Source organism: Mytilus trossulus, chromosome 7, assembly GCF_036588685.1.
Source record: "Mytilus trossulus isolate FHL-02 chromosome 7, PNRI_Mtr1.1.1.hap1, whole genome shotgun sequence".
Lineage (NCBI taxonomy): Eukaryota > Metazoa > Mollusca > Bivalvia > Mytilida > Mytilidae > Mytilus > Mytilus trossulus.
Window position 1 is genome coordinate 40,580,944 of NC_086379.1, and position 22,083 is coordinate 40,603,026.

Sequence of the window (22,083 nt, forward strand, 5' to 3'; positions counted from 1 at the left end):
AGAGCAGCTGAACTGCATCGTAAATTCTGTTATTGAATATAAGTATTTAGAGCAGAAAATGTATTCGTTGTATTATGCTTTTGTGTATCTTTTTTTTTATAAAAATGGTATGATTGTTAATTTGACAACTACATGTACCCACCACAGACCAAATGACGTTGATGATATAAAATATTAGTCATCTTTCAACCATCTTCAGACTTTTGAAAATATTCCTTTTCATATTTTCTTTGTATCTGAAAGTAACAATATCTGTCATGATTTGTTTTTAGGGGTAAGCCTCATTACCCTTGATGTGGAAACAGGCATTGCATTGTCTTTGTTTTTAATATGAGTATCAATATTGCATAACAACTTGCTGATCATTCGAGAGCATCTCAGTTCCTATCCTACTCTTTGGTGTAGTATGTCAGTCTTCAATTTTCTTTGTAGGGTCTAGATGACAGTTGTTGTATTTGTTTTTTTATTCTTTTGATCATGGTATTCGACTGCTGAGTTTTATTACTATCATAATTTATCAGAATCTATTTCCCTTTTTTTAAATTGTAACATGTGTATATTATTGTACCTGCTACAAGTCAAACTAAGTCTTCAGCTTAATACACTATAATACAGTTTATAAAAGCATGACAAAGTTTTAGATCTATTTTTATTTTGTATATTACGTTATCATATGTACATCAAGTTGCATTGTATAAACAATCTTCATTGATACTCGAAACGTAATAAGTCGAGTATAATTTTTTTACATCATCTACATTATTAAAAATTAAATCGTAACTTTACAAAAAAAGAAGTATAAACATAATAAAAACTTCATTATTTAGATCAAATGTAAAAATCTGTTAACCACGAAATAAATCAGGTACAAGTTTTTCAGCATGGTTTTCACTTGACGAAACGCAATTAAGTGATAATTCAAAAATCCTGGCGATAAACTATGTGCCATGTGCTGTTTGCCTGGTACGATAACCTCGTTATTAATCCCCTGTTTACTAATAAAACTAATTGTTAATACTGGTTTTTTTTTATCACAGACTGTCATAACATTTTTTCAGTGTTTTAATTCGTTGTCTATTACAATGGTTACTAAACTATGCAACTATCTACAACTCGCACACTCAGAGCCATTCATTACATTAAAGTAGTGTTATCTGGCATTATCTAGGCTTATCAGCTATTTTACAACTTCAAAGTATGCCATCAAAAAGCACAGGAAAATGGTTGATATCTCCACTGCAGCCATTGTCATAGCAGAACTACCTACAATTTAAATAAATATAAATATAAAATTTCAACTTTATGAAAAAAATTGAAAATATTCATCAAGAAAAGAAAGCTCATTTACAGTCAATAAGGACATGTTTATTTTAACCATCAACATCAATATCGAGAAAAACACGTTTAATCTTTTAAAGTTTTAAGTTATAAAGTGATACTGCATTATGTAATAGTGTTGCACGTACCGAATGTTGTCTTGAAATATGTCTAGCTTTAGAAGGAAGAAATACAATTGTATTCCATAAAACTGTGCTGTAAACAATAGGCTTTTAAAAATGATTATTTTTTTGTAAATCTAATATACAGGACAGGGGTCTATAAGTGTACTTCACTGATTTATATAGTTCTGATCATTTATAAGCATTTAAGTCTTTCAAATAATGATAAATGGTGTAACGGAGATTGGCTATAGTCAGCAATTAATAAAGCAATTGCTGAATTGTCAGGGGTGTGTAATTGACTTTAACTGTGTGTCTTTCTGAAATTGACATTTTTGGCAATAGTCAATCTAACCACTATTAAAGGTACAGTTAGGTGTAAACCAATCTTTACCTGTTAACGAACGGAAAAAAAACCTTCCCTTGTTTTCTCGCGTTAAATAAAAGTGAAAAAGGACACTTCTTTTAATTTTGTAAAAGCATAAACGCACGTTTACTGTTTGAAGTTTGCAAATTGATTAATAATTAACTTTATTCAAGCATCACTGATAAGTCTTTTGTAGTCGAAACGAACGTCTTGCGTAAATATAAGATTTTAATCCTGGTATCTATGAACAGTCTTTACAATGTTATATCGTATGGAAATATTTGTTGGTACAATTTGACATTTATTTTATTTCTTGAATCATAACTTAGTTGACTCTTTCGTAAAGGATGTAGACTAATAACTCATGCAACAGCATAAATTTACATATTCACATAGTTTTGCAGTATCAGATTTTAGCAAAACTGTTTTTTAAATACTTTTATTAGTCTTTACAATGTTATTGTACATGTAACTTTTTGCAAAGAAAATTGAACTATTTTTTTTACAAATTGATACAAGTTCATATTTAGTATAAAAAGTGTTTTTGAATTATTACGGTTTTAAACACATAAACGTAAAATGTTACGATGAAAGTGTGTTGTAAAAGCCCGTCAACTTTAACGTGCACGTAAATATATAAACTCTGGTAACCTGAAGTAAACACCCGTTTAGTACTTGTCAAACGGACACAAAGTATACGCCGGGTAGACACTAGTAATTCTTATTTTGACCACGTTGACGTTATAATAGAAATCGTGCGTGCACTATGTAGTAAACGCGAAATATGAAGTTCCCTAACGAAATATGTGCACGCATTGTCAATTTGCGTTCACCATGTTTACTGTATGTTATGTTTGGTATCCAACTGTAAATAGCCTAATTCAAATTAGTGAAAAGAAATCTTAAATTTTGGAAACACATTCCAATCCAGCACTCAAACAATTTTGCCCATAATTTTTCTATTGCAATTTCTGAAACAGTTCACCCTTTTTTCCCAATATTTTGTTCATTTACTCAAAAGCAATGTAGCTTGTAGAACATATAAAATCATTTTACCTCGAGCACTGTTTGTGTAAAGCATATATTTAGTTGACGTATATTTCAACTCTTCCTCGTCAAATTATTTTACTATTTTATATGGATAAAATTGGGTCTGAGTACAATTAAGATTGACCCCATGTTGTAACGAATTGTAACATGCAGATGAATAGAAGTTTTTGTTTACTTTGTGCTGATTTTTACAACGTGTAGAAGCAAATCAAATTATTAAGGTTTTAAATCCATAAACGTAAAATGTTACGATGAAAGTGTGTTGTAAAAGCCCGTCAACTTTAACGTGCACGTAAATATATAAACTCTGGTAACCTGAAGTAAACACCCGTTTAGTACTTGTCAAACGGACACAAAGTATACGCCGGGTAGACACTAGTAATTCTTATTTTGACCACGTTGACGTTATAATAGAAATCGTGCGTGCACTATGTAGTAAACGCGAAATATGAAGTTCCCTAACGAAATATGTGCACGCATTGTCAATTTGCGTTCACCATGTTTACTGTATGTTATGTTTGGTATCCAACTGTAAATAGCCTAATTCAAATTAGTGAAAAGAAATCTTAAATTTTGGAAACACATTCCAATCCAGCACTCAAACAATTTTGCCCATAATTTTTCTATTGCAATTTCTGAAACAGTTCACCCCTTTTCTCTTAATATTTTGTTCATTTACTCAAAAGCAATGTAGCTTGTAGAACATATAAAATCATTTTACCTCGAGCACTGTTTGTGTAAAGCATATATTTAGTTGACGTATTTTTCAACTCTTCCTCGTCAAATTATTTTACTATTTTATATGGATAAAATTGGGTCTGAGTACAATTAAGATTGACCCCATGTTGTAACGAATTGTAACATGCAGATGAATAGAAGTTTTTGTTTACTTTGTGCTGATTTTTACAACGTGTGAAGAAGCAAATCAACAACTGTTTACATGACAGTATAAACTATTAATACATTGATCAAATTGAAGATAACTGAACGAAATAATACTAAGAATCTGGTTAGGGTTTATAGTGCTTTGAAATGTTCATTTGAAATACAGCACTGACCACAACTTTAACATTTGTCCATTTGTTTTGTATGCATGAGTTGTGTATTGTTAAATCTAAATTGCATATGTATTGTAGTTTATTTTCATGCTACGCCAGATTGTATCTACAATGATTTATTTGATTTTAAAAGTGTACTTACAGCTAGGTCCTTTGTATCCTTTATCACATACACAAAAAGTGGTCGAATTACAATATGCATGATCTATGCAGCTGGCATTCTTTGGAGTTGTATTACCGCATGCATGATTTGGTTGGATGCCTAAAAGATATACAAAGAAGAAAACATTATTATTTTGAACAATTAGTATTTATAGTTTCCTAAAACATTTAAAATCAAAACGACATCCTGATCACTAACTTTTTTTTATTATTTCAGTCAATGTAATGGCATATTCAGTTGTTTTCACGTATTAAGTAATTTGTGGAATTCAGTTGAGTGTTGATTGTTTAGCTGTTATGCGATTAAGTAATAGTCTAAAACATAATAGGACCTCCATGCAAACTATTCTTATTTGGCGATTACTTAATTTTTCAGGAGAGAAGTTGTCAGTCCTCAAATAGTCAATTATATTATTTTTTTAGGGTAATTTGTGAAATTTATATCATTTAATATACATGTAGGTATAGGAAATCTCCAATATTAAAAAGATAAAGCTGCGGTAGGCACCACAGGAAAAAAATATTGTACTTTCGTAGACAAGACCGAAATTTGTAATAAGTATTTACAAGAAGATGTTCATCACATCGCAGTACAATTCGGCACGTGTTGAAACAAAGACATTTGAAATTTCACGCGCAATACTTCGACTGAGCATGCACGAAAGTGTTTAAGACACTGATCCATAACGGTTTTCGAATTTCCATATTTTCGCAAAAATTTGCCTTTTCTGTCATGTCTGCGGAAAAAAACCATTGTACAAAACACTTCATCGATACTTCATTTCACAAATTTGTCCAACTTTGTATATTTTCAAAAGAGTTACCGCTCAATTAATTCGGTCTTTTTCTTCGATAGTATTGAAGCTATATTTGAGCAGGATCCCGTTTGGCGAAAAACAATACAGATTTTTATTCTTACTGATAACTATCCTGTGCCAATATTGAAACTTAATATTTTGATTGCCTCGGTACCAATCTTTACATGTAATTATAACGAAATAAATATTTAGATTTTCATCAGAGATCTCTTCATGAATTAAGTGCTTTATTTCAAAACTTTGAAAAAATACACATACGAGGTTTACAGGTGGTGTCTGGATAAAAAGACTTCTTGCATGTACAATTTCCTTTGCAATCAGCGTTGACATCTGCACACTGTTTGTTGACATTACAGGGTAAACCCACCGCAATTTCTGAAATTAAAGCAAATAACATGATTTAAGATTTATATAAAAAAAATCAAATGCAATAAAACGAATATAAAAAAAACCCAATAAAATACCACATACTACATAAATTGTATGCATCAGAATCGCTTTGCATTGTTTTATTTAATCAAAAATTAAAAACCCAAATTTGTAAGCCAAATGAATATAAGTATCCTAATAAATGAGTAACTATGTTGCCTAACAATCAAATAAAACGAAATCTCCTTATTTTTTTTTTTTGCTTGATTGCCTGAAGGAGAAACTATTGGATTGTATAAATCAACTGTAGTGATCCGCACCTTAATGAATATTTATATACATATGTATTGTTAATTCTTGTAACGGCTTAGCCTGTGTACATCGTCCATTGATACGCAAATGGACAACACTGTTATATTTCTAAGTGTAAGCAAAAAGTTAAAAATATGTATAAAATCAATACAATAGGTTTTACAATTCAAAATTCCTCATGTTTGATACATTTTTTCAGTCAACAGAAGAAGGTGTGTTTACAGTGGTACCTTACAATACAGTGAGATAACTCTGTAAAATCAGTTAAACGTTTCGACCACGTTGTATTGTTTAGGAAATATTAAGCTTTCCAATAATTACAATTAGTGTTTTTCAAACTATATAAGCAATGAATTATTTCTGATGACCTGGTTGGTTCAAATATTTAAAAATGTTAAAGTTATTCATTGTTATTGTCTAAGGGTCAAAGTAAATATCTTGTAAAACAAATAATAAAAATCAAACGAGCCAAATTAATATTCGGCAAGGTGTTGGGTACTACTTTACGTCTGGTTTATTCATTCCTTAATTTTTAAAATTATAAAAAAGAAGATGTGGTATGATTGCCAATTAGACAACTATCCACAAAATACCAAAATGACACAAACATTGACAACTATAGATCACCGTACGGCCGTCAACAGTGAGCAAAGCCCATACCACTGATAACCTGATAACATATTCTATACTCACTGTCTACACACTTATTGGTTTGCCTGTAAAACATTGATGTGCACTGACATGTTTTGTCTTTGCAGCCTGTATTCGTAGTATTTGCCGAACAGCTTGCATTAGTTGTACATTTTCCTCCCAGGGGGATTCCAGTTCCTACTTGAAACATAATAAAATATGTTTCATTCCATCTCATGACACTTCTTTATTGTGTATCTTATGTTTTGGTTTTAATTTTGAAACATGTGGATATGAGTCTTACAGCTGCCAAGTCGTTTTTATTTAAGTCGCACATGGAGATTTTGTATCGAATATTCACCTGAGTGGTAATGATGAAAACCAAATCTTAACGTTGGTAAATGCTCGGATTTAAAAAAAATAACTATTCTTCGTTTATATTCTTTCTTTGTCATTTTGTCCTAGACGAATGAAATGTAAATGCCCTCTTTTAGTCCTTGATCCCTTGTTCTTAAGTTTTATTAGTTATTAGTTAAATCAAGCTCCAATTCTTGCAATTTTCTTTTCTGGCATTCATCATTTTCAAAAATAATACGTTTACTACTACCTGCAGAAACTGCAAATTGAAAGTAAAGTGACACCAATGGAAGACCAATTAGGACTAAAGTGCTCAGATTGGCCTGAAAATATAGGGAAAAAAACAGTTGAAATATGTTTACACATTTTAGCTGACGAATCCAAATGATGGTCACATAAAATTATTATATCTGGTGTTGTTGCTTACCAAATTGTCTATTTAAAACAGAACTATAAACTACTGTTATACAAGTGGAGACTTAACATACATCAGAAAATGTCTCTGCATGTAAGAAGTATGTTACCTTTTAATTGTTCCGATGATTTATAGTGTTTGATTTTGTCAGTCCTTTGGACTTCTCCTTTCGAATTTGTGTTTCGTAAAACTTTGAAATCCTTTCCTAAATGTGTTCTTGTAATGCCATACACATATTGTCGATTATAGAAACGTTAAAACAATGTTTAAAATTCGAAGGAAAAAGTGTTAAAGAACGTTATTTATTAGTTTTAACCATGATTCCTTTCAACATGTTATCTGTCTAGATTTAGTAGCATATAATTCATGCAGTTATGGTAATTTTGATAAACATATACGTATTTTCCGGAAATATGTTGTTAAAATGTTTCGGCTGTGAATAAATCTTTCCTTTATTAACACTTTTAATAAGTTCATGCACGAAGCATATTGTTTCTTTTTAAAAAAAGCAAATCTCAATTTTATATATTTTTACGATTGTAGACTTACAGACTGTTTTACTGTACATAATTATAGTATTAGTTGTAATATGAAGTGACGACATTGTTTTCAGGCATAATCATACTTATAATTTCAACGGGTTACCGATATATATCTACGTATTCTTATTGATATCTATTAAGTTCGAAACTTTGTTTAATTTATTTACTAACATACGCTTCAGAGTAACCAATTTATTCATGAATTAAGATTTTTTTTAATTTTGATTCAAATCTTTTCCATGTATAAAATCTGTCATATGATTGGAATACACAAATGAGACAGATAAAACACAATACAATACATGTAAAAAAAAAAATGTATTTTGTAAACAATTACCTAATTTGAAAACACAACATTCGCTCCAGATGTGTTTTAGATTTTGATATAAGAATACATATCTCTTTAATAATTGCTACAAAAGCATCTTGAAGATGAATAATAAGTATGTAGCAAATAATTATATTGCAGAATAGGACATGTATATTTCCCTATCTTAAAATCTATAATTAAAGAATTTTTTGCAATGAGGCAAATATCTTACCATTATACAGTTGGTCCTGCAGTTATTCTATTCGCAACTGTATTTTACAATATTTCAGTATTTATATGATTACGTGATCCTTACTTGTACTGTTATCAACAGGAAAAAAAACATGTGACATTGTCTCCTAGGTAATATTATATTTATTTGCAAAGCTTTTCGCTATGACAAACAGTTCAATGTGAATGATCTATTTGACATATCTTGACACAATTTCAACTGCCGGCTCACGGTAAGATACCCTTGCTATGTTTCATAAATGATTAACATAGGAGCGCCTGAAGTAAATAAAACGTATTTGTATGAGCTGGTATTAAAAAATGAATAGTGTGAAAAGAAAACACACAAGGCATGCAAGATTTTTTGAAAATGTCATTGGTCTAAAAGGGAAAGCTCATATAGCGTTAACTCCGTAGTGGGAACGCATTCATTGTCCACTTTGCCATTTTGTAGAAGTTGATAAATTGAGATGTTGTTCATAAGTGAAACGTAAATAACAAAAATATTAAACTCCATTAAAAAGAAAAAACTCCTTGCCTAATGGCAATATCAAACGTTCACAACAAAGGAATGGAAGATATCAGTTATATTCCTGACTTGGTATAGGCATTTATTTATCTAGAAAATTGTAGATTACACTAGGTGTAAAAGCTAGCTAAACCTCTCACTAGTATGACAGTTGCATAGTAGTGCACTAATTGACAACGATTTGCGAACAAAACAAAATACAGCAATTAAAAAAAAACAAAAAAAAACGTTTATATACAGTTAAAACAATAGTCGAAAAAAGGGAAAACAACATAAAAAAGAGTCAATTTGTCAATAGTTCTACTGTAGATATATTCAACTTGTCACAGATTTTCCCCTTGTTCATCCTGTAAGGTATCCAATTTTAAGAATACTTTTCATGGTTTCATAATAATATCATTGAATCAATCTTAATTCTTAATTCGTATTTGTATTACAATTTAGTTCAATAAATTTAACTAATATATGAATTTGTATCGTTGCATGTTATCGTTGCTATGTCATGTTAATCATCGTAATGATTGATATCCGGGTAACACATCGGACATACTTAGAATTGAACGTGACATAAGGAGAACACAACGGGACATTACTTCCTAGGAGGGAACAATTTTGTTCGAGCTAGCACTTTACATTGTGACACAATACATATGCATTTAAATTTGATAGAATTATGTTTGTAACATATGGGTATATAATGGTCTACCTTTTTGAAAATTGTTATTTGGATGGAGAATTGTCTCATTGGCACTAACACCATATCTTCCTTCATTAATATATAACAGTCCTTTATGACTTTTTTTCATTGGTTATCAACTGTATTTGAATTTCAATGATACGATCCTATTTTAGTGTATTTTTCTTATCGACTTTTTGTATGAATAATGACACCAAGCTCAAAAACAAGAACCAGCTTTGCAATCGAGCAAAAGTGTCGATGATAAAACATGTTTTTTTTATTCTTGCTGTGAGATAAACACATGCAGTAATTTTTGAATTGATATTCAAATATTTACAAATTGCACAAACAATGACATTTCCTTTTTTATCTATCGTACTGCACCTGATATAATTTAGGAATTTGTCTGTTATTTAAATCAATATTTTGACTACTTCTAATCCAAATTTTTAGAATGTTAAACAGACAAGAGTCAACACAATATTAATTATTTAAGGAATGTATATATGTATTTATCAATTAAAGAATGCACAAACAGATTCCTAGCATATGGTGTGGCATTTGTGGTAGGCGGATATGGTCAAACAAACTTATCTATCACTTGAGGATCATAACAACATATACAAACAATTTATTTTGATGGACAATAACAATCAATGATACGAATGTGTGTGTAATAAACATGTAGAGATCATATCTGATATTCTTCTTCAGTCATAATAACCTTCCATCATTACCGGACTGAACAAAAATATAACACGACGGGTGCCGATTATACGGTGCATGAAATGCTTACCCTTCGGAAGCACCTGATTTCACTCCCGGTTTTTAATGGAGTTTGTGTTGTTACTTATTTATTATGTATAACTGTTGATGTAAATGTCTTTTGGTTTTGCGAGTCTTTTTTTACTCCTTGGTTTAGATTGTTATTGTCTTCTGTATTGCAACACAAAATTATCTATATACAAGTCATATTTGAGCAGATTAAAAAAGTGATGACTTCAGTATTACAAAAAAAAAAAAAAGAATGATGCAAATGGATTTCAAAAGTACAAAAATACAGTTATCTCGATTCACATCATACACACATGTTTTGCTATAGTAGATATAGATGTAGATAGATGAATATATAACTGCCGGCGACCCATTTTATTTTGTAAAAGCTTTACAATACGGGGAAATGTTAATTTGGTATAAATATGAACCCTTGGCTTCCGGTCAGAAACATTTCCAGCACGACTATCATACTCGAAAAAAAGAGATCAACCAATTAAATTCATATATTAATTGTTTCGAGAATAAGTTATGTACTAGAATTTATTGATAAATCGCTTCTTTTGAGTTTATAGACTTTGTAAAATGGGGCATCATATAAAAGCATTTAAATAGCCTCATGAAATCTTTTATTCCTGCTTTCCAAACTCAATAGTATTATTTCCGGAGAAAATGTATAAACATAATGCAAAAGATTGACCACGCTGTGTTGTTTTGGCCTCTTTCATATTGTTTGATAGTGTGATATGTGGGTGTTTTTTTACAATATTCATCTTTTTAATGTCTGACGGTCCAAACACTTTCAAACACGACCATCGTACTCAAAATCACTGATGAACTAATCGAATAATTGAATTTGATGTTCCGATGACAAGTTTTGTACTCAAGCCATGAGTAAAGTTTTATGACCGAGGGTGTCGATTTTGGCCTTTTTACCCGCCTTCAATATTTGATTGTATGTGTCATCAATTGACCATTGGGAGCCGTGGTGTAGTGGTACGTGCATCGGACTACTAACACAAAGGTTCCTGGTTCGACTACCGTTTGGGATGAAATTTCAGGAACATAATTTTCGGCTCTCCCTTGACACCATTTTCGAGTATGGTTTTGAGGAAACGATGATAGTGCGTCGGACGGGGACGATAAATGGCTGACCCGTGTTAAGAGAGAGCCATACCACTTGCACGTTAAATACACCCTTGTAGATTTCGAAAAAGAGTAGGCTAATGCCGCTACAAGGCAGCACTCGCCCCGCAAAGGGGAAAGGGATTAATATAAGTTGTTTCCCAATCCACTTTTAATAAATATGTTTTAACTAACTAATTGATCATCTATTGGCATTTCCTTATGTTGGAAAAAGTAATTATTTTCATATTACACCCGGTTTGATATTTTTACGGTTTTCGTGCTTATTGGTGACGACTATTGTTAAACAAGGTTTTCTTTTACAGTAAAACAGTGTCGCGTGTGAAAGACGTAAGTTTTCAATGTTGCGTGTTGTGTACTTTTTTTCCTTTTATTCATTAGTTATCATACAACGTAATGAAATTTTTTCCCAGTACTATGTATACAATGCAAGGCTTTTTCTTCAAATTTTTGTTTGAAGCATACACACTTTACTCTTCCAAACCATTATTAAATTTGAATGATTGTTAATTGTTCCAACAATAGGATAAAAGGTACTTATTGTATGAATTAAAATCTAGTTCTATTAAAGGCAATGGCGGCTATGCTGTTTTTAATCGACTGAATATTGAATCCACTTTGGTAGCTATTTTGATCCATTTAATAACTTTAAGTTTGTATTTGTATATAGTTTTATGAAATACGACTTTAAATGTTGTATTGAAATCGTCAGATACTTTGTTATATGCAATGCATAAGTTGTGAATTGATAACTAATTTCTTTGATTGAATAAATTTCATTTGTACGCTGTGGTTGTCTTGTCGGTGCATCATATCCATATATATAAAACCTTTCATTGTAACTTTCTTAATTGTCGTCTCTTTTTTCCTTAATTGCAACTTCACATTTATCTTTACAGTATATTCATTGTTCTTTTTTATACACACAAAAACTCTGTTAAATCATCAACAATATGAATGAATATTTCTTTCAAATTTGTGCATCGATGTAAGAAGATGTGGTATAAATATCAATGATACAACTCTTCATTCAAGTCATAACATGTTAAAGTAAACCATTTACGGTCAAAATATGATCTTCAATCGGAGCCTTGGATCACTCCGAACAATAAGCTACAACGGGCACCAAACATGAATGGAATACGCAGATCCTGTTTCACATGTGGTACCCGACTATATTTTTTAAAAAAGAATGGCCAACGTAGATACAAGTATCTTGTCTTAGGGAGGGATAAATCATACTTTGTAAAGAACCATTCTGATTCAAACAAAACATTCTCTGAAACCAATATTATCAAGATGCTTGATTTCTTGATTGACAACATATTTGTTACGTTCGGAGGACGTGTTTTTCAACAGACTGTCGGCATCCCAATGGGAACAAACTGTGCCCCTCTACTTGCTGACTTGTTTCTTTATTATTATGAGGCTGACTTCATGCAGGAACTTCTTAGGAAGAAAGATAAGAAGTTAGCAATATCCTTTAACTCTACTTTCCGCTATATAGATGACGTTCTTTCACTAAACAATTCAAAATTTGGTGACTATGTGGATCGCATCTATCCCATCGAATTGGAGATAAAGGATACTACAGATACAGTTAAGTCGGCTTCATATCTTGACTTACATCTAGAAATTGACAATGAGGGTCGGTTGAAGACAAAACTTTACGACAAAAGAGATGATTTCAGCTTTCCAATTGTGAACTTTCCATTTCTAAGTAGCAACATTCCAGCAGCACCTGCATACGGGGTATATATCTCCCAATTGATACGATATTCCCGTGCTTGCATTTCCTATCATGATTTTCTTGATAGAGGGTTACTGCTCACAAGGAAGCTTTTAAACCAAGAGTTCCAAATAGTGAAGTTGAAATCATCCCTTCGTAAATTTTACGGACGCCATCACGAGTTGGTTGACCGTTATGGAATAACCGTTTCACAAATGATATCGGATATGTTCCTTACGTCGTAACTACAATCCCCTTCCCTTTCATGAATTTGACCTACCGAATTAGACTATTTACCGGATTTGTAATCACATAAGTCAGTTTGTTTTAGATTTACGAGTTTGACTGTCCCTTTGGTGTCTTTCGTCCCCCTTTCCTAAGTATTTTACATTAACACAAACACTTAAAAATCATCGTTTCGATAAAGTTTTGTCTGACGAGTAAAGCCTTTTGACTAAATTGATATTTTAGTGTGATATAACGTATGATATAACAGATACTTTCACAACGCATCATTTTCAATCAGAAAACTGTCTACTAGATAGATGATTCGTGTGAGTAATTTGTAATTCCTCTACTTTCGTAGATGACGATCAAATGAAAGGTGAATGATAACAGTACTAAATCTGTTTTGCAGCATAACTTCTGACTGAAAACGAGGTACAATAAATCTTCGATATTCCTTCTAAGTTTATCGTATAAATGTTCTATCATATGTACTCCGGTTGTGCTTGTTAAGTTGCATACTTCCCAAGCTTTGAGGTTAGGGTTCAACTTTTGTGCCAGAGTTAAACGATTGTTTGCGCATGGTTTATTTTTTTTAAATGAATACAACGCACACAATTGATGACGAAGGAAATTTGATGGCACAATTAATGAGGAAGCAAATGTGATGGCACAATTGATACCATATCAACTGAGAATTCTTCAAAATAACTTATTTTCCTCCAAACGCCAGTAATTCTTAACTGTTTAAAATCCCTTGTATTTTTCAAAACTTTTGAAATAGAAAAGTGAGTTTGATAATAATAGTAGTTTCGTTGAATATTTATTAACCAAATGATTAACATAAATACATACTAGCATTAGTTATCCGTAAGTTAATTAACAGCTAAAGGTATCATGCGGAGCAAACATTTTGATATGATAAATTTAGGACAATTCTCTATCGGAAATGGTCCACAAAGCTATACATATCTTTTATATCTAATAACTGGGCCAGGTTGTACTACGGTAGTGTATATTTTTTCAGTTATCTCTAAACAAAATATTGAATTAAAAACAACATGTTTAAATGCTTCCTTGTAAGCGATTTATTATTTTTATCTTATACATTTTAAACTTCTGTATTTGTAGATAGTTTATAACACTAGAAAGAAAGAGTGCAATTTTATCTCCTTCTACTTTATATGTCAGATAAAACAAAACTTCACTTATCTTTGAACTTTGTCGATCATAAATAAACATAAGAATTTTAAATTGACAGACTGTCACTAATTGCATATCCTTACGATTTATTAGGTCTTTCCACTTTTCTGTGGAAAGACCTATTGTTTTTCTTCTGATTATTTTTTTTTTTTTTTTTTCTTCCGCCTAATTTTCTTCTTGCGATAAACATTTGTTTTGAAATATGTCGCTTAGATATTTGGTATATGATATCGAACAGTTTATGCGCTTTTGAAATTTACCCTGCGTAAACGAATACTTTTCTTTGTAGGAGTTATCTCCCCAAACACTGTTTTCCTTGTTAGCGCATCTCCTTCGCAACCGTAAAATATTATGACAAATTTATTTTACAAAATTGCTCGTTATATCCTTCGCATGATTTGTCCTATTTTGACCGAAGTGATATGAACGCTCCATATGAGAGTTATTTCCCCTTATGCATTTGATATAAGTGATATGCATTTCTATCTTGAAAACCATAAGTGCTAGAGACCAAAGACCTTTTGATTTGAGGTCCTTGGTCCAAAAAAAAATTTAATTAGGTCAAGGTCAAAGGTCAAGGTCATATTCTAATTTTTGAATTTGGCTTATTTCCACTAATTTCCAGAAACCGTATAAGATATCGACATATTCTTTTTTCAAAATTGTTATTTGCGACATGTCGTAACACATAAATTTTGATTGCAAGAGTACGTTAAACGTAAAAGTGAGTTTTCTCCCCTCTTGTATTTATAAATATGCGTTTGGTGATATAACTGATTAACCAAATATTATTAAGACCTATGGTCTTTTGATTTGAGGTCCTTGGTTTATGACCTTGAATTTTATCTCAAGGTCATATATTAATTTGTGTTCTAGTTTTTGACCTTTGCTTTCAGCTCATATGTATACATGCTATAGCCATGAGACTTTTGGCAAAAGGTATCAAACCATTTAACCTTGAAAAAAACAACCGGAAGTGACCTTTTGTAAACCGGAAGTAGCCATTTTTTGTACTTTATTAATATAAAAGTATATAGAACCAGATATTTTTTGAATCAGTGTCAAGTAATTATTCAAATATAATCGGAAGTAACATTTTTCAAACCGGAAGTAACAAATTACCTCCCTTATTTAAAGAAAATGTATGGAAACAATATATTTTTGGAATCAGCTTACTAGGAGCTATCATTTGACGATTGAAATAACATTTTAAACTTTTCATATCAAAATACATTGTTTTGATGGAAAGACCTTCAATTGTTCTCTGAACAATTGGTTTTTAATTACATTTAAATTCGTTCATATGACAAAAGTATGAACTACATATTCATTAGTCTGTCATAGATGAAACTTTTAACACTCTTGGACCATACATCACATTTATGAAAGTTAATGTGATTTAATGAAAAAACTGCTTATGTTGATGCATTATATACAATCATTTAGATAGAATTACAATGCCTAGCTATATGGAAATACACGACTCACGTTTTACCCTGCATTCAGTGGAATGATAGACTTGTTTTAGCAATTTTTAGGAAAATATAATGCGATTTGTATTTTTTTCTTCATTGTGGCTCTTCTCAGATATAGATTTGCACCTGCGTTAGCTACCAGGATAGAACATTATAAGAGCTCGCTTGTTTCCCAATATTTGTTTATCTTTATCGGCATGAAATTTGTTTCCTTTTTCGTTACATGATAGAAAAAAAAAACATGTTTGATTTTGAATGCACCTGTATACACTTTCATTTTTTTTATTTCGCAGAGTCTGTCAATTTATAAATACAGATTTGTCCGAAGAGCTTATTATCTTAAGGTGTATCATTGGTATAGGTTAACTCGGTCGAATTTCCTGATATTTTGTTTTGATGTTACGAATGAAAATTAAAAAAAAAACAATAATATTCCTTTCTGTTATTGCTGTGGCATGTTGTCTAGTTTTTGGCAAGAATACATATTTCTCGTGTCACACTGAACGGAATGTGATACGTAAATTTGCGTTAATATGATTGGCTTATACATGTACAGCCTCACAATACGATATTACGGCATTTTTAATTCCTTTTTGTTAGGTCATAGATAATTTCCAAAGGTTGAGATGATGTCATATCGTTATTGCAATGGATATATGTGATTTCTCCAATAGCATACAAAACACTCACACAATACACCTGACAATCTACTATTTGTTAGATGTTATAACATTCTGAAAGGAGCAAAAAGTTTTAAAATGTCTGATGATAAAGGCTGACACCCGAAAAGACCATATGACTTGATACACATATCCATTTCGCAGAATTCTAATTTAGCACATTCATCGTGTTGACAAAAAATAGAAATAGGTTGAACAACGTTTGGTAATTGAATATCGCTTGATTATGTTGATTGACTTTAAATAGTGATTATAAACTATCCGGAGGATCGTTTATTATAGTACTGAGATTGAATCACTGGAGCTATATCGAACGATTTTCCATTATCTTTCTTTATGAAACCTATAGTTATACCACTTTCACAAATTTTTCCTTTTAATAGGCTAGTCGAACAATCAATTCGAACATACACAAAGAGTTAGTAAATATGGGTCAAACGTGACTCGTATTGAGAAATCAAATGTAGGTGTTTACAAAAAATATCTATGCATAATATTTGACATGATTCGAATTTTCAACAAGTACACATAACAGATTTAGGAGACAAAAGACCATGGTATAAACACTGATAAAGTGTAAAAACTATAAAGTTATCTAAAACAACGGTAAAATAACAAAACAACTGAAATACGAGGAAAGTTCCAGACAACAAGTACGTAATCATAATCTGGACATGGTAAGGCATTGTCTCAAATGAGAACTTATCGTCTGAAAAAAAGAAGATTTAAAAGCCGCAATATAAAAACCTATTTGAGGTGTACTAAATTCTGGAACAAAACCACTTCGTACCCCCAAAAATGATCACAAATATGTTTCACCTTTGAAATAAGGTATCAATATCTTAAATGCTCTATATAATTTAATAAATAAATTCGTCATAGATTCCAGGATTGAATTAGTTTATTCGCGCGTCAACGAGAGACTCAGCAGTGAAGCTCGAATAAAACAAAAGGTTAAAAAGCCAAATAAAATACGAAGTTGAAAGGCTTTAAGGACCAAAGATTCCTAAAATTTTGCCAATTACAGCTAAAATATATTTATTCCTGAGTTAGAAAATCCTTAGTATTGCATTTTTTTAATTTGTTGAACGGCTAATTTATTATACTGGTCATAGCAATGGTAAATAATGTCAACACAGAAGTGCTGACTATTTGTTGTTTTATATCTTTTTATAGTGGATTGCAAAACAAGTAATGGGGCTGGAGATCCCCTCATGGAATACAAACTCAAACAGTGGCATCGACCCAGTGATTGTGAATCCATTAATGTTCTTTATTCAAATACACATTCTTACACATTCTTAACAAATGTGAATCATAATTCGCATATTCACACAAATAATTAGACCGATTCATACTGCGTTTTTACAATCCAAGATGGCGTTAGCGAATTTAGACTGGCAGTTATCTCAAAGTGTATGGTATTGAAAATTTTAACTGGTTTTGTATTAGTTTGAGTATGCTGTTATTGAATATCTGAAAGTGATTTTCAAGTTGGGTTTGAGGCATTTTATAAACCCATCTAGCGGAAATGTTTGGGAATCTGATATTGATTAGTTGTTAAATTGAAAGCATATCTGTCGTTTTCTTATAGCACTTATCTCCTTTTAAGAAACAACACATGTTTTGTATATTATGAATATAACACATGTGTTAACACGATCTACTCTAGTTCACTAATATTTTGTATGGTAGCTTAAAGCAAAGACATTTGACTCCGTTTTTTCCTTTTGGTCACTTATACCATTTTCCTACATATTATATCGGTTTCAATGTAACAATTTTTAGGAACGAATATTGCCCTTTTTATCAATTTGAATCGTCCATTTTGTGTTCCTACTCTAAGATGTCACATGCGGAAAACACGTTTTCAGGATGAAATACAATTAACTTGATGGGTCACTTAGCAACATCTTGGATTTTAAGATTTTAATAACATACCTTTTGCCAGGAAGTGGTTTTCGAAAAAGCTAATTTGAATAAAGCATTTATAGGTAGAAAATGCTGCGCTTTTAAAAATGTTTTCTGAGATCTCAACCCTCCTTCTAAATCCCTAGCTAACATAGAATAATAATTACATTAGATGTATGTTTCATTATAATACTTTATTCCGATTGGCTAACTGCACATCACGTGTTATTCCGTAAGCAATTGCATCACTCAATATTTTTTTTCATTCATAGTAACACGTGGTCCCACAAGAAACTGCACAGGTGAATAAAGTAAAAATCAAAAAAAAATCGTGTTTTCATGATCATAGCTAAAATATGTAATTATAAGTATTGAATGCTTCTTTTTGTAACTTCATAGGCTTCCGCGCTTCATACAAAATGTACTTCGGTCAACGCTTTTACACCCCAGTGAATTTCCAAAATGAAGCATACAATTCTTAAATAAAACACACAGTAATAAGCACAGTAAAACTCAGTTTAAAAGAATTATGAGTCCGATGATGTCAAAAAAGGTAACAAACTAAACTAAAGAAAATGACAATAGTATTAACAATCAACTACTAACAGTTACTGATATGACAGCTCCAGACCTCAATTAAACTGATTAACAAATTAATGAGTCGTCATTATATGCATTGGATTTGGCATTATTCTGTTAACTGTTTCTTTCTTTTATGATAATTCGGAAATTTGTGTGATTTTTCAATTATAAAAAGGCAGATGTGGTATGATTGCCAATGAGACAACTCTCCACAAGAAACCAAAATTACACAGAAATTAACAACTATAGGTCACAGTACGGCTTTCAACAATGATCAATGCCCACACCGCATTTTAAGCTATAAAGCCCCCCCTCCCCCCTACAAAAAATTGAGAATGTAAAACAAATCAAACAAGAAAACTAACGGCCTAATTTATGTATAACAAAGACGAAAAAAAAAAAAAATAACAAATTTAAAAAATCAGCAACCTCTGAATTATAGGCTCCTGACTTCGGACAGGCATATACATAAAGAATGTGGAGGAATTAAACATAAAATCTTCTCCTAATCTGGGACAGTGATATTAAAGACGAAAGATACCAGAGGGACATTCAAACTCATAAATCGAAAATAAACTGCCAAGGCTATGGCTAAAATTGAGAAGGAAAAAAGACAAACAATAATGCACATGACACAGCATAGCAAACTAAAGAATAACCAACACGAACCCCAACAACAACTAGGGGTGATCTCTGGTGCTCCGGAAGGGTAAGCAGATAACAGTACAATATAAGAACGAACTATCAAAATCAGTTGAAAAAGGTTTGACTCATCAGATAGATAAAAATACAAGTGGACGTGGACGGGAAATTGTACATCAAAACAACAAAAAGACAAAAGGTAAAGATCTTAGAGTACTCGCAATTAAATCACAGCAAGGCAACCATCTTATTGAGGTATATATTAACTATTGTTAGTGAAAATCTTCTTTTGACTGTTGGTTTATACGACTGCTTATACTTCATTCTATTATGTTTCATGATCATTCCTGATTACTTGAGTAACTTGAGCAAAATAAATCAGACATCAAATCTTTCACTGCATTGTCTTTTTTGTATTGAAATATCACTAGTGAAAAGGAAACTGTTCATTCGTTAAGATGAGATCATCTCTTCCCATACTGTATTTTCTGTATTTCTATCTGACTTCCTTGTTGTGTCTTATTGAATGATATGGTTTTTCTTCTTTGTTTTTTTTTATGATATTCGACGTCTGAAATTTATTTCTAATCATAATTTTATTTCCTTTTCCCTTTAATGGTTTTGCTAACAACAATATTGTCTATATATGACAAGTGAAAAAAGAGTACACGTTTGCTTAAAATATTTGTTTTTAATTTGTATATAAAAAAAATCGTCATCTTTGAGTCACACGCAAGTAGTTTCATGAGTCACACAACACAACTACTGTTATTTAGATTTGAAGCTGATTCAAAGTTCATAGTATGCCAGAATAAAGCAAATGATAAGGATTGAGATATCCACTACAGTCATGGTCGCAGTAGAATTACCTAGAATATCAAAACCTATGAAATGAATTGTACTTATTTGATGGATATAGAAAAAAATAAGCATAATTTCTCCGAAAAAAGTACAAATAACATTTATTTTAACATCGTTCGGTCAAAATATTATGTTGAAATAATTGAACCGTTATCCAACACTGACTTGTAGTTAGTTAAATCATCAGTAATATGGTAAGTCTAAACACCACCTAGTCCGCCTTGGTGCACTAAGCTCCAGGAAGTGCACTAAGCCCCTGATGAATCAGTAATATAAACACAATTATCGATCTACTATGCACTGGTCTTTTTCATAGTTTTGCTTCATTTGTACTGCTTTTGCTAACGTTTTCTTGCTAATTTGTTTTAAATGATTGTGTGTTGTACATATGAAACGGTCATCAAATATCTATTTTTCACTGTCTTTCAATAAGCAACCTATCGAATTTTCCTTTCATAGCGAAAGAGTTCATGTCATGTTTTTAATAGGATAAGTGTAGAATGTCAAGCCTTCTTTGTAAGGTTTTTTTAATTGTTAAATGAATTTCCTTTTTTTATGATTCTTTCTTATTCTTGTACAATGGTGTTGTCGGTTATTATTCAACCTGGCTGTAGATGCATCAATGTTAATTTGTTAGACATTTTCTTCCTCCATAATAAATATAAAATAAGTTACATATGACCACACATTGACACAAGAAACCTGCAAATTATTATTTTTCTTGAAAAGGAACTTTTGTTAAAGACAAATTACACAGATTTGTAGAACAAATAATTTCATATTTTTTCTACTGTATTCAATTATAAACTCAATAGTCAATATAAAGCGAAGGAATATTTCAATATTTAAAATAACGACAAAAATTCACTGGTGATCAAACAACTCTTGCCGACTAAAGGACTACATCTTGCACATTGTGATTTGATGGATTAGGTTCACAACATTTCAGTATAAGTTTATACCTGTTATCAATGTGTTTTAAACCTGCACATACTGTGAAAGCAAAAATTGTATTACGTATCAATACCAAGGATAATTATTTCAAATTTCTGTAATTTCGTTTTGTTCAATATATAAAAAAGAAGATGTGGTATGATTGCCAATGAGACTACTGTCCACAAGAGACCAAAATGACACAGACATTCAAAATTATGGGTCACCGTACGACTTTCAACAATGAGCAAGGCCCATACCGCATAATCAGCTATAAAAGACCCCGATAAGACAATATAAAACAATTTAAACGAGAAAACTAACGGCCTTATTTATGTAAAAAAAATGAAAGAAAAACACTGACTAATAACAAATTTTTCAAAACTCGTGTTTCTAAAATATATGAATGTTACTAGAACTGATCCTTGAAGTGTCTTTCATAATCTGAAATTGCTAGATTATTGAAATATGTCATAAAACTTTAATATAATATCAAACAAAAGCTTAATCTGTTTTATATCCGATTGGTATGCTATATGATCAGTTTGTTTAATTTTTTACATTTTAAAACTGAGAAACAATACATACGAGGGATACATGTAGAAGAGTTACGGAAATAAGAATCGATGCATTGACAACTAATCATGCACGTAG

At 31.3% G+C, this 22,083-nt stretch overlaps 1 protein-coding gene across 1 annotated transcript; it reads right to left on the reverse strand.

Annotated features, from left to right (window-relative positions):
* Positions 1–855: 855 nt before the first annotated feature.
* Positions 856–6,880, reverse strand: LOC134727034 (EGF-like domain-containing protein comC). The gene is made up of 5 exons (XM_063591420.1): positions 6,813–6,880; positions 6,269–6,403; positions 5,153–5,269; positions 4,057–4,176; positions 856–1,263 (listed from the first exon to the last, which is right to left on the reverse strand). The coding sequence occupies exons 2-5, from the start codon at positions 6,300–6,302 to the stop codon at positions 1,178–1,180; spliced, it is 357 nt and encodes a 118-aa protein (XP_063447490.1). The 5' UTR covers positions 6,303–6,403; positions 6,813–6,880; the 3' UTR covers positions 856–1,177.
* Between the last annotated feature and the right edge of the window lie 15,203 nt (positions 6,881–22,083).